Source organism: Cydia strobilella, chromosome Z, assembly GCF_947568885.1.
Source record: "Cydia strobilella chromosome Z, ilCydStro3.1, whole genome shotgun sequence".
NCBI classification, from domain to species: Eukaryota; Metazoa; Arthropoda; class Insecta; order Lepidoptera; family Tortricidae; genus Cydia; species Cydia strobilella.
Genome location: NC_086068.1, coordinates 40,787,259 through 40,801,057, shown reverse-complemented (window position 1 = coordinate 40,801,057; position 13,799 = coordinate 40,787,259). Strand labels below are relative to the sequence as shown.

Here is a 13,799-nt window from a genome sequence, read left to right as displayed (position 1 = left end):
TAAAGGTTATTTTTTCAAAACCGAGAAGATTCTCAACTCAATGCTTGTATACAGAAAGTGAGGTCCTCACTGTGCGCCAATTGTTCATTCTGCGTAGTTGTATCATAGCACATAAACATATACTTAATATGCCAAATTATGACCAATTACTAAAAAAACGCAACTTTGTCTTCCCTTTACCTGCACTTAACTCGCATTTTGCTAAAAGATTTGGTTTATACAAGCATTTAGCAGTATACAAGATAGTCAACAAAAATTGCGACATTAAAACTATTTAAAACCTGTTCGGTTAGAGGCTCAATATAAAATCTAAATATGGTTAAGCGCTTTGAATTATGGTGAAACAGAAAAAATATTAACATATTAATAGACACACACACACCCTTCGCTCACACACACACACACACACACACACACACACACACACACACACACACACACACACACACACACACACACACACACACACACACACACACACACACACCCACACCCACACCCACACCCACACCCACACACACACACACACACACACACACACACACACACACACACACACACACACACACACACACATTAGTTAGCTTTAAGTTTTAATTTTATTAGCGTTGGTGTCATAGTAGACACAAAAAAATGTAGTATACTTAGTAGTAGACTGTAGTGTAGCATGCATTTTGGTATTTTAGCTGATAGTAGTGTATTCTTTAGCGCCTAAGCAATAAAAAACTGGCAAACTAGGAAAAGTGCCATCCTGCGAGACAGGCACAGCCTAGTGCAGGTGTCACGGGCAATTTCTATATCTTGCAACAACATCTAGCAGTGTTTAACTAGAATAAATTTACTTAACCTTGTTTAAATCATATTCACTGTATCAATAAACTATTTTTTTTTAATTGCTTCAAATGATTCGTTATGTTAAGGCCAGTGCCGAAAAAAAATGCAAATGGCTGTAATTTGGTTTGTAAGCAAGATAACTACAGCTGGTGGTGGTCTGGCTGGCTGGTAATTCTGGTTTTACGCTATGCGACCTTACACCTGCGAATAGAAGATATCGCTGAAAATTGGTATTTACAAAATGGCAACGTATTTTCCAACGTCCTACATGCTTAATTTCGAAACACTTAAAATTACCTGGAAGTGTCGTGCATTTCATATAACTAATTTTGAGTTCCGATTTACCTATTCGCACGTGTATCGTACAATGTTTTACAGTACATATGGCCCTTTAAATTTTCGACATATGTACGTAAAGTGCTAATTACCGCACTAGTGCGGTAGAGTAGGCATATGTATTGTGTATCATAATAGTAAGTACGTTGGTCATTACACACGAGCGCAAAAGAAAGCCGATGTGTGTAATGACCAATGCACACGTGTTTCATACGACGTTTTTCAACACACTTGCGAGGAAAAAACCGAAATTTATATATTAATCAAATTTTAATTGTTAAAACAGTGAAAGCAAAAAATCTGCCATACTGCCTGCCGGCCCCTCGACCCTGCCGCTGGCGGCCCGGCCGCGCCCCCAAGTCCTCGTTGTAAAAGCTACTCGACCAATTTAAGAAGGCTCCGTCGCCATACATACATATAATTACCAGTTAGTTACAATCTTAACTCGATTAGATTATCATGCATTACCGCACAAGTGTGATAATATAACAAAAAAGCACGCGTGCGTAATATCTAGAGTTATGAGCCTGAAAGCGGTTCAATAAGTTCCACTTTACGAGCCAGTGTGTTGAAAAATAGCTTACTTAGTAATTCTTTGAGAAATGTAGGTATTTTTTATTATAACTATTGTCCCTTTTATCTATAATCGGTTTATGCAATGCCGATCGTGGGCTAAGAGTTTCACATGTTTTATTATTATGCGGCGGCCGGCATCGGCACTACGTTACGTGCTCGGAACGGGCCGAATACCTAACTCCGCCCCGCCCTGGGGTTCGCGCAACTCGATACTTACATCATACTTGACCATATGTAATATTTATTTGATAACGATAATATAATTTACAATAAAGTATAAAATGATAACTAGTTACGTGAGAACTAGTTATCATTTTATTGAACATGACGTCGAGAGATATGTGGCTTTTAATGTGAGCACATTAATATTAAATACAAAATGACGAATGAACTACCTACTATAGAATACCATATTATGTTCGTATTCCGATATTTCAAAACAATTTTATATTTCTAGACATTAGATTAGTATCTGTTGGACAAACAGAGCGATACGGTAGTCAATTAAAATACCCGGGATCTTAGACGTCCGTTCTTGGACGAAATTAAATATTTCATAAAATTGGTGCCTATGTTAGTTTTCGTCCACTATATTTCTCTAAGATTTTTTAAAAAAACTTCATAAAACTGATAATTTTTGATTTTTGTACTTATTTGGTTTATTTTACTTCTAAGTATACATACGCGCTAAAAATATTACTTAAAATTGCTAGAATAGTAATTAAACATTCCATGAACATTCCCAGACTGCACTTGTTTTTTCTTAGTTTTGACTGAAAGGCACGGATGCAATACTGAAACAAAATTTTATTTTTAATTCGCTACTTGCGAAATATATATCATTCTTATATATAGGTATAGACCTACTCGTATTGATTTAATATAGTTAGATTTGTTTAAGAGTATTACAGGGGTCTCCGCACTAGGCTTTGCCTGTATTGCAGTAAAATGAATAACATAATTAGTTACAAAATAAGTATTTATGGAAAATTATAAAAACTAAACTGAATTAAATTTAACTTGCAGGATCATACCCCTGCCGGGATAGCTGCAATTAGATAAAGGCTACTTAACACTCGATACAAGTAAACCATTTAAAAGCCGACACCAGCTACCCACCTACTTTTTTAGGGTTCCGTAATCGACTAAGAAATCTAGGAACCCTTATAGTTTCGCCGTGTCTGTATGTCTGTCTGTCCGCCCGCGGCCGTAGGCACAGTGGCATGAGTGTACAATTGTGCATGCTAATAACGCTGACAAAGTAGTCAAATAAAAATCATTTTTTAAGGTACATACCCCCCTACATGTAAATAATGCATATTTATTTTTCGCTGCATTTTTAGGGTTCCGTACCTCAAAAGGAAAAAACGGAACCCTTATAGGATCACGCGTGCGTCTGTCTGTCTGTCTGTCTGTCTGTCTCTCCGTCTGTCTGTCACAGCCTATTTTCTCCGAAACTACTGGACCAATTAAGTTGAAATTTGGTACACATATGTAAGTTTGTGACCCAAAGATGGACATGTAACGTAAACAAATTAATTTTAAACACGGGGGCCTTTTTTGCGGAATGAGATGTAAATTAAAAAATTAAAAAATAAAGTTTGTATAAGTATATCGTGTTACATATCTGATGAAAGAGCTCATTGTGAGAATCTCAAATATGTTTTTTTTTATAATTTCAAGATAAATAGTTTAGAAGTTATTCAAAAAAATTGGCAAAAAATATATACACAAAATAGATCTTTACCTATAGATCACCGGAAAACCTATTAGAAATGTGCAGTCAAGCGTGAGTCGGACTTAATTACTTAGTTTTTGATCCTATCCCCCGGGGTTTTTTAACGAAATTAACATAAAAAATACATTGTTTGAATTGTGTAATGTACGGAACCCTTGGAACGCGAGCAGGCCTATGGAACTCTCCGCGCGAGCTCGGATTTATACCTACGAATCGCCTCCCGTTCACGGTAGAAAAGCAAGCCAGTTGGTTGCCACACGCGCTCACGCACGCACGTCACCGCGCGCCGCACTTGCAATTTTTACGATAGTTACAAGCTACGTAGGTACTTACTATTGAATTTCTTTCATTAAACATGTAGTGTTTATTACGACAAATTTATAGTTACAAAGTAAAACAGTTGTAAATGAATGAATGACTAAAATACATAATTTAAGATTTAGATTTCATTTTATTTCACTCCGCTGTTAGAAATGATAAATACCTATTGGTATTTATAATTTCTAATGATTCTCATGATAAATACCTATTGGTGTTTATCATTTCTAAGCGTCGGCAACCCTAGCGTTGTGCCGGTGCGCGCGGTGCGGGGAGCGGACCGCCGAAGGTCACTCCATTGTATTTTTGTGTAGGTATGTATGTATATTGTTATATGAATAAATGACTATGACTATGACTAGGTATCAAAACGGTAGGTATTTGCGTTTTCTTTGAGAGATAAGTATCTGTTCGTAAGAACTATTATATAATCTGTGACGCGAGTCCGACTCGCACTTGTCCGGTTTTTTGGTAAAGTTTATATTCTCGGTTTGGTAAAGTTTATATTATCGTGTCCCTCTCTCTAACTTCTGCCCTGTATGAAAAAATCACGAAAGTAAAGCTCAATAACAATTATTTCGAATCGGCCTAACTGATGATCGGTCTTCTTAGAAAAAGAACGTAAAGACGCACAAATACTCCCTTTTGCTAGTTACGTCCATACAAAATACCCTTTTAAGTTTATATGGACATCTAATATCATCATAGAACTACAAAAATACCCGTTTAAGTTTGCTAGGGTTCATTCATCAATTACGCCACACGAAAGACATGACAAAGAAAGTTGGGTTTTATTCGCTGTAAACGTAAATAATTAGTTTTTGGATTGATAATCGTTTTTATCGTGTAATTTTTATTCCTAATCGGTTTAGTGTTATAAAAAAATATTTTGTATTAAATTAATAATTTGCCGATTTCACCCAGGCTAATACTATATAGCCGTTCCATTATTTGAAACGATTATGGGAATTAAATTTTAAGTGTTAACCTTAGTATAATAACATTAATAACCCATAGCAGCTGTCTGAAGTTGCAGGTTTGGATCGAGAGTTGTAGTAGGTGGCGATCACAATAGATCAGAGATGGTCGCAGTAATACATAGGCTCTGGAGCCTTACATAGCCCCTAGAAAAAGAAGAAGAAGAAGAAGAAGAACCCATAATAATATGTTATACGATTCAATAGATATTATTTCGAGTTATATAACTCACCTACGAGTATTGTACAGTCGTGTGATGAAGCAGGAGCAGGACTGTGCGTCGGAACGGAATGTCCTGCGCTTGCGCAAACATTAGCGTTGCTGGCACATATCCACATGCAATCATATCTTTCACAAAAACATTACGTGCTCGTACCCTCCCAAGACCTAGTTACAAAATTACTCAGTAACCGATTTTGCTTTTGAAATCACCTGTATATATACTAGTGTGAGGGCGTACTAGGCCAAACCCGATATCAAAATGGTGTCACTCAAAATACATTTATTAGCGACGATTATGTTAATATCTAAGGTAGCTAGTCGTTCATAATTAAATTACACTTTAAAGAATGCTTTACGGATGGGTACCTAATATTAATGATGTTAATTCCGATAATAAGAACTCACAGAGACATATGGTTAAGCATAAATATGATTAAACTTTCAGGCTTACAGTCAAGTTGCCACTGGTGGGGGAAGTCCACAGCGATACGGATCGGTGACGCCTTCCATCGTCCCCGGGGGCCAGTTCATCGTGCCCGCCATTATCAAACCCCTTCTGCCCTCGTGCCAAGCCGCCGCGCCTGCGCAGCCTGCGCCCTGCGCGCCTAAGAAGCAAGTGCCGGCAGCCCCTAGCGCGCCCTACGCCGACGAGGACGATGACAATGAACTGGACAAACTCCTATACCTCCTCATCAGTAACATAATCGAGAGCAAAAAAGGCTCAGGAAAAAAGCAGAGCAACCCCAGTAGCATATTTGAGAGCAGCGCATGCCCGAGCGACGGGTACGATGACTACGACTATTGCTCGTACTCCCCCTCCGTGCTCTACAGCTCGGCCAGCAACAGCGAAGGTAGCGATAGATCTTGTCCCGAGATACGTGTGTTTGTCAGACCGGTTCAATCAGCCAACGCTGATTGTTAAATAAGTTTCAAATACTAGAAAAAAATTAAATACATGTATTTTATTCATAAATCCAGCACATCTTTTAATTTACCACCTAATAATAAATTGAAATAAGTATATAAGTACCTATAACTAATAGTTTACTCTACTTACCTAGCTATATTGGTTAAAAGTCTAGAGTTTTGTAGGAACGAGAAGATAATTATGCATTGCATATTGCTAATAAATATAAAAACTTACTGGTACTGAAGATATCGGGAAAGTGGGGATTATATTTACAAAAGATTTGATAGAAAACCCCAATGGAAAATAAAATAAATAATGGATGGAAATTGTTACGTCACGTGTCTTTTCGTAGAACCTGTCATCCGGATACATTTGTTCTTTTCGTTAGGCGTTTGTCGATGTACGGTTGTCGTCTTGGCTAGGCCCCCAGGATTTAGTTTCGCAGCCCAAAGCATCACACACGTCTGGCATATAACTTTACTGTGAATTTTGTTAGCTGGCTGTTGGTTCGGAACAACTTTTAATTTTATACGTAGGTACGTCGCTCAGACACAGCCATGGAAGGACGAGCTTCGTTCCTTCTGCTCTACTGACTTTCTGTAAGTGGATTATAGGTACAAATACTAGAGTTAGAAGCGACGAAATAACATGTAGACGGTCTTCTGTAATGGACCGTTCACTGACGAAGTCGTTTTTAACTCAGTGACGCTGTTAACAGAAACAGCTGACATTTACAGACGTGTAAATTTATACATAATTTAGTTTCACGTATTTTTGATTTACTGTTTAACGCCCTGCCCGTTGAGCCAGGCATTGTCCGGCTTATATATCTTAGTAAAGTGTACCTATGTTATAGAAATGAATTTAACATGTAACACTACCGTTACCGTTACGTCAAATATTTATATTAGAAAGGGCAAATTGTTTTAGGTCGCGACCCGGTCGTCCAATGTTAGACTAAGATTGAATTAATCTATAAAATAATAAATTGTCGATAAAGGCATGAGTTACTTATACTATACCTACTGTACCGGTCAAAAGTTTGTTCACCCTTAGTTTTCGGTACAAATGAGTAGGTACTTTCGTGCGATAATTTTTTACAGTTCGGATGTCGAAATTTGTTTCCAACTGATTCGTTTTTGTTACCAGAGATGTGTTTGATTAGTCAGACACAATTTACGTACATTTCTAAACAACGAATTCCCTAAAATCTTATAGGCATGACGGGTTAGAATTAGAATCACAACGAATTGCGTCGGTGGGGACACCCGACGTGTCCGACGTGTGCGTATGACTCCATATTGTCTGCCTAAAGTTGTTTCAGTTTCTCAGTCCAAGGTAACCACATTGTACATTTAAAGTGGCAAGGCCATATGGCCCAGCATTTGCCGTCATTCCTATAAGATTTTAGGGAATAATTTGTTTAGAAATGTACGTAAATTGTGTCTGACTAATCAAACACATCTCTGGAAACAATAACGGATCTGTTGAAAACAAATTTCAACATCCGAACTGCAATAAAAATTCGCTCATTTGTACAGAAAGAGTTTCTTCCCAAAACGTGCTTTATTTTGTAGTCGACATCTAGCGTCAAGTAGCGGAACTCTCTGTACTGCTACTCGACACTAAAAGTCGAATGTGTCGCGACTGACGAAAAGTGTATTGCTCAACAATTTGTAACTAATATTAAAAGCAGAAGGAGTTAAAAATAGAGTTCCGGTTACTCTGATTATAATATTAGCTGAAAATCGTTGAGCATTAGATTTTGTTTGTCGCGACATCTATTGTCGAGTAGCAGTAGTTCCGCTACTTGACGCTAGATGTCGACTACAAAATAAAGCGCGAAAACTGATGTATGGTTACCACTTTTCCTTTACTTATATTTCTCTATGTTTATACTGAAAACAAAAGGTGAACGTACACTACGAACGTACTGTACATGTCAATTATGTTTCACAAACTTAAAAGAATGTCACTAAATTGCTTTAAATCACTTCTTCAATCACTACTTTGTAAGAGTCTCGTATGTAGATATCTATAATTCTTTGCTAGAAATTCACAAACAAGCGGACTCTCTTCTAAAATTATCGGATATACATTGTACACAATTATAACAAGCGATCCAGGCACAAATTGCTTCTACCAAAGGCACAGATTATATAATAGTTCTTACGAACAGATACTTATCTCTCAAAGAAAACGCAAATACCTACCGTTTTGATACCTACACAAAAATACAATGGAGTGTCCTTCGGCGGTCCGCTCCCCGCACCGCGCGCACCGGCACAACGCTAGGGTTGCCGACGCTTAGAAATGATAAACACCAATAGGTATTTATCATGAGAATCATTAGAAATGATAAATACCAATAGGTATTTATCATTTCTAACAGCGGAGTGAAATAAAATGAAATCTTAATCTTAAATTATGTATTTTAGTCATTCATTCATTTACACCTGTTTTACTTTGTAACTATAAATTTGTCGTAATAAACACTACATGTTTATTTAAGAAATTCAATAGTAAGTACCGACGTAGCTTGTAACTATCGTAAAAATTGCAAGTGCGGCGCGCGGTGACGTGCGTGCGTGAGCGCGTGTGGCAACCAACTGGCTTGCTTTTCTACCGTGAACGGGAGGCGATTCGTAGGTATAAATCCGAGCTCGCGCGGAGAGTTCCATAGGCCTGCCAAAAGGTGCGGCTTAAAAAATGTCAAAAACAGGGCGTTTACTTAAAGATCAAAATGTTCAATAAACTGCCATTGGAAATAACTAACCTGCCAATAAATAGCTTTAAAAATAAAATACATAATTATTTCAGGAAGCATGACTTCTACTTTGTGACCGAATATTTAAACTGTAATATTGACATGAATAACTTTGCATAATGTTACTCGTAAATAGGCCATTGAAGGGAAATTTTATAATTATTTTAATTGACAACAATTACTTGTAATGTATTGTACTTATTTTAAGTGTTTAATGATCTGACATACCATGTACATCATCATCATCATTATCACTTAAGAGCTTTGCTCTTGTCGGTGGAGTAATTGCCAGTCCTTTCATTCCTGAGCCAGTCTTTTGATTTGCTCGTACGATGCATTCTCTTTTACTTGGCTCAGATATGTGATTCTAGGCTTTCCACTGCCTCTCGTCTTTTCAATTTTTCCTTCCAGGATGTTAAGGAAAAAGTTGTCGTTTCGTATTAGGTGTCCTAACATCTTGCCTCTCCTATTCCTTATGGTATTCAATGAGCTTCGCCTTTCTCCTACCATATTCAAAACCTCTTCATTCGTCTTTCTTTCAGTCCAGCTAATCCTTTCCATCCTCCGCCAACACCACATTTCGAAAGCTTCCAACCTTTTTCTGTCTTTTTGTCTCAGTGTCCACGTCTCACTCGCATACAACGCAATGCTCCAGATAAACACTTTTATCAATCGTTTCTTGGCTTTTTTGGAAATGCGTGCCTTAAGTAGGTCTTTTTTGTTATTGAAGGCTCCTTTAGCCATAGCGATTCTCTGTCTTCGGTGCATCTAGAGTCATTGGTTATCACGCTTCCTAAATATTTGTACTGATTGACTTGTTCTATGGGTGTGTCCTGTAGTATGATGGGTTTGTAAACTTTTGGGCGGTTCGATGCTGTCAGAATGTTTTTTGCAACTGTAAGAGTTTTCGTTTTTTTGCAATTTATTTTAAGTCCGAATTGAATAAAAATTTCATCCATTTTGGAGACTAGTTGCTGTAATTGACTTCGGTTATTGGCAAATGCCGCGATATCGTACGCAAAACGTATGAAATGATTTTTGTTTCCGTTTACTTTAATTCCTCCTAAATCTGATTCTGTTATAATTTTTATGGCCTGTTCTATGAAAATATTAAAGATGAGTGGTGATAGTGGACACCCCTGTCTCACTCCTTGTCTGATTCTGGCTTTCCCTCTCTCTTCTCCTACTTCGATAATGGTCTCCTGGTTCTTATAAAGTTCATAAATGATCTTTCTATCCCTGTAGTCGACTCCAATACTTTTTCGAGATCAATAAAAGCTATATGAGTGTCTAGGTTTACCTCCAGTCGCCTGCCAACTATATTTCTAAGCGCCAAAATTGCCTCTCTGGTTCCTTTATTTTGCCTAAACCCATATTGATCTGGTCCTAAGTGTCGTTCAGCTATTGGCCGTAATCGGTTTTGGATAACTCTAAGTAAAATTTTGGATGCTTGTGAAATAAGGCTTAAGGTTCGATGTTCTTCGCATTTTAGTGTTTAGTTTTTTCGGAAGTGTAACGGTTTTACTAATTATGAAGTCTGATGGTAACTGTCCTGTAGCATACATTTTTTTCTATTAGTCTAAAAATCTCGTCTTTCATGGGTTCACATTCGGCATATTTTATCATTTCAATATATATTTCATCATCTCCTGCGGCTTTTCCACAGTGGATACATGACTAGGCTTTTTCAAACTTTTCCTTGAGAATAGCTGGACCCATATCATAATCCTCTACCAGTCTCTCATCTTCCATATCATCTTCATTCAATCCCTCTCCCTTATACATTTCTTCAATATATCTCTTCCATCTCTTTCACTATTATTTATTAATATGTTACCCTGTTCGTCCAACATTGTCGTACTTCTTGTTGTGTGTTTTTTGTGCACAGTTTTTATAGTATTGTAAGCCTTATCCATTTGACACCTTTGAATTAAATCCTCAACTTTTTGGCACATTTCTAAGGTATCTTTCTCTTTGCATTCTCTGCATTTTGTTGTAATTTTGTTAGTTAGTTCACATATTACTTTATATGTAATGTAATGCACATATGTATATGTAATGCATATGTATATGTAATGCACATATAACTTTATGGTGAATAAATGAAAATAGAAAATAGATACATTACCGATGAATACCTTGAATTTTAAAACATATATTCATTAAGTGTCGCAGAGCTCTAGAGTTTTTTTTTTAATACAACCCCAAGGGAGAAACAGGATAACGAATGAGGACGTGTTAAGAAGAGTGAGTGAAAGGAGAGAGCTATCCTGAACACTATTGGAAATAGACGCGAAACAATGATTGGACACTTAATACGACACAACCACTTCTTTAAAACTAGGTATACTGGAGCAGCTTTTTAGAGCAATAAGTGAAAGAAAAAGCAGGGGTCGTATCGTATCAAAAAGTCAAAGAGCTGGCGCAAGATAGGGGAAGCTGGAAGATACTCCACCGACAAGAAAATAACTTAAGTTAATGACGATGAAGGATAGGGTCTGAAAATAGGAATTGTAGCGATGCTACTTACATTGATACCCAAGAGAACCTACCATTAAACCTCCAAAACATCAATGTCGGATTTTCAACAAAATAACATGTTTTCCAGTATAACACTTATGTAAAACTAAAGCATACCTTCTCAGCTGTAGGTTGAGTAAGATATCCAGCCTCTTAATCAGCTAACTTCGAAGAACAGGTTAAGAAGAGCACATGATCTTGGCGAAACTTGACATCTAAATTACATCACAACCACTGTACAGAACTTGGCCAAAAGCATATCAAAATGTTCCTCGCAGTTCACTGAAGCTATTTAGATCGTTCACGTTTCGAGTTATTTAGTATTTTCAAAATCATATATGAAATCATTGTTTGATTTCTTCTTCTTCTTCTTTTAAAATTATGGCTTCAGCCCAGTGGGACTATTTCGCCAGTATCAAGGTATTAAGAGGTTTAAAAACGACAAAAATTGTACGGTTGTACAAGACAGTGTACGGTGATTTGTTAGCTCTTGTAAATCGATAGCTAGACTTTACAAGAAGCACGTGGACTACCGGCCGTTGACTCCAAGATGGTGGTTAAACGCGCTTCAAAATTAATTCTCCATTCACTGCACAATACCACATTAGTTTACTGTATAATAAGCTATCGATATTACACTTTAAACAATATTAATGAGCAAAAAACAAAGTAATTAATCACGATGCTAACTATCAAGATGGCGCTCGAACCGGAAGTCCCATTGTTTGATTTAAAAGTAAGAATTGTAGGTACATCAGGCAATGACGTTTATCTGTCAAAAATTGAAGTGACAATTCTCACGGCTCACGGTTTAGTTCTACGCACAGATAAACGACATTGTAAATAAAACGAAGTAAAGAATGGCATTAAGTATATAATTATTAGTAATAAACATTAGTCTTGTAAAATAGTATTAATGTTAACAAATATATATTTTATTTGAGCATTGTTCGAATTAGAAAGTAGTTCGAGGTGATTTGACGTTCGGAAGGCAAGGGCGTATTGAAACGATATCTGCGAAAAAAATATTTTTGCTTGGAGGAAAGACAGATGGGATACTGGGTGGGCCCGGGACGCAACGTTTTAGCGAAGCTCGGAGAACGGACAAACCATTGTCCCCTGCCGCCTGACTAGGCCGGGAGGAACCCCTTTCTTGTTAAGTGCGCGTGATTCCGCGTGTGATTTACTGTGGTGCGCGTGAGGTCGGAGTCGGACTCGTTATCGCCACCACCTCCCACGGCAGGATGGAATACCGCGCCCCTCAGCGCGCAGGTGCCCGCCGCCAGCTTTCCGGCGTGGCGCAGTGACGCCATAATCTACGCCGTAGGACGCAGTTCCGGCTCGCAGGCTGCGTGTCTCAGGACGATGCCATGGCGCTCTTAATGCGAGCCCCCACACAAAGGGCCAGCCCTTGCGGCCTGTCCTCAGCCCGGCTTTGCTAAGCCCGGCTTGACGGACGCCCGCACTTTTCGGCCGGCGCTCTGGTCGCCGCTACCGACATCGGGATTGCAACAATACACATTAGTTTCTCTATATTTATCTTCTCACCCAGTAAATGCTGCAAACCTCTTGAAATGACGTTTCATTTACACGGATGTATTAAAATGAGGTTTATCAACTTTTAGGGAATAGCCAGAGGGATCGCTATATGCTACGCTGGCCCACTCTGGCCCTGGGTCAGAGACTAGGTTAAATTTCTTAGCGCATGCACCTATGCAGGTTTCTTCACGGTGTTCTCCTTCATCACAAAGCGACTGGTAGGTAATATCAAATGATATTTAGTGCCTAATTTTGTAAGTTCCGGGAAACTAGTAAAATGTTACTAGCCAGGGGGTTCTTAGTTCTTACCTCTAGGCCTCACTCAAAATTTCATCGCATTAAATAAGTGGACTCCTGCCGTCATCTTGGTGGGAGTACATCGTTTTTTTAGGGTTCCGTACCCAAAGGGTAAAAACGGGACCCTATTACTAAGACTCCGCTGTCTGTCTGTCTGTGTCTTTCCGTCTGTCACCAGGCTGTATCTCACGATTCGTGATAGCTAGACAGTTGAAATTTTCACAGATGATGTATTTTTGTTGCCGCTATAACAACAAATACTAAAAACAGAATAAAATAAATATTTAAGTGGGACTCCCATACAACAAGCGTGATTTTTTTGCCGTTTTTTTGTGTAATGATACGGAACCCTTCGTGCGCGAGCCCGACTCGCACTTGGCCGGTTTTCTTGCCAATAGTATATAATTTTGTTGATATTCTCTACCACTAACTGACTCTGACAAAGACCCTAGAGGTTGCCAATATATGTAATAGTTCCTCTATCTGCGACCCTGACCACCGGCAGTTTGGGCCCTGTGTTTTTTATAATATGTTTATATGTATTTTGTTTTGTTTTTTATCCATTTTATATCCATAAATTATTAATCCCTAACCTAAGGCGAAAAATAAATAGAGTAACAATAGGTACATATAATAGGTACTTTAACGTAAGACAAATTGGACACATTATTTTTCCACTCATGTAACTTTTTTTGTTATGATATAGGAGGCAAACGATCAGACGAATCGTCTGATGGTAAGCAATTACCGTCGCCCTTCGACAC

The 13,799-nt window shown here is 38.1% G+C and overlaps 2 protein-coding genes across 3 annotated transcripts in view; one reads left to right on the top strand and one right to left on the bottom strand.

Moving 5' to 3' along the window:
• LOC134754826 (serine/threonine-protein phosphatase 2A regulatory subunit B'' subunit beta-like) overlaps window positions 1-13,799 on the bottom strand; it is a 146,738-nt gene that overhangs the window by 72,635 nt on the left and 60,304 nt on the right. The gene's annotated exons all lie outside the window — the stretch shown is intronic.
• On the top strand, window positions 5,233-5,979 carry LOC134754128 (uncharacterized). The gene is made up of 2 exons (XM_063690207.1): window positions 5,233-5,312; window positions 5,448-5,979. The coding sequence occupies exons 1-2, from the start codon at window positions 5,262-5,264 to the stop codon at window positions 5,922-5,924; spliced, it is 528 nt and encodes a 175-aa protein (XP_063546277.1). The 5' UTR covers window positions 5,233-5,261; the 3' UTR covers window positions 5,925-5,979.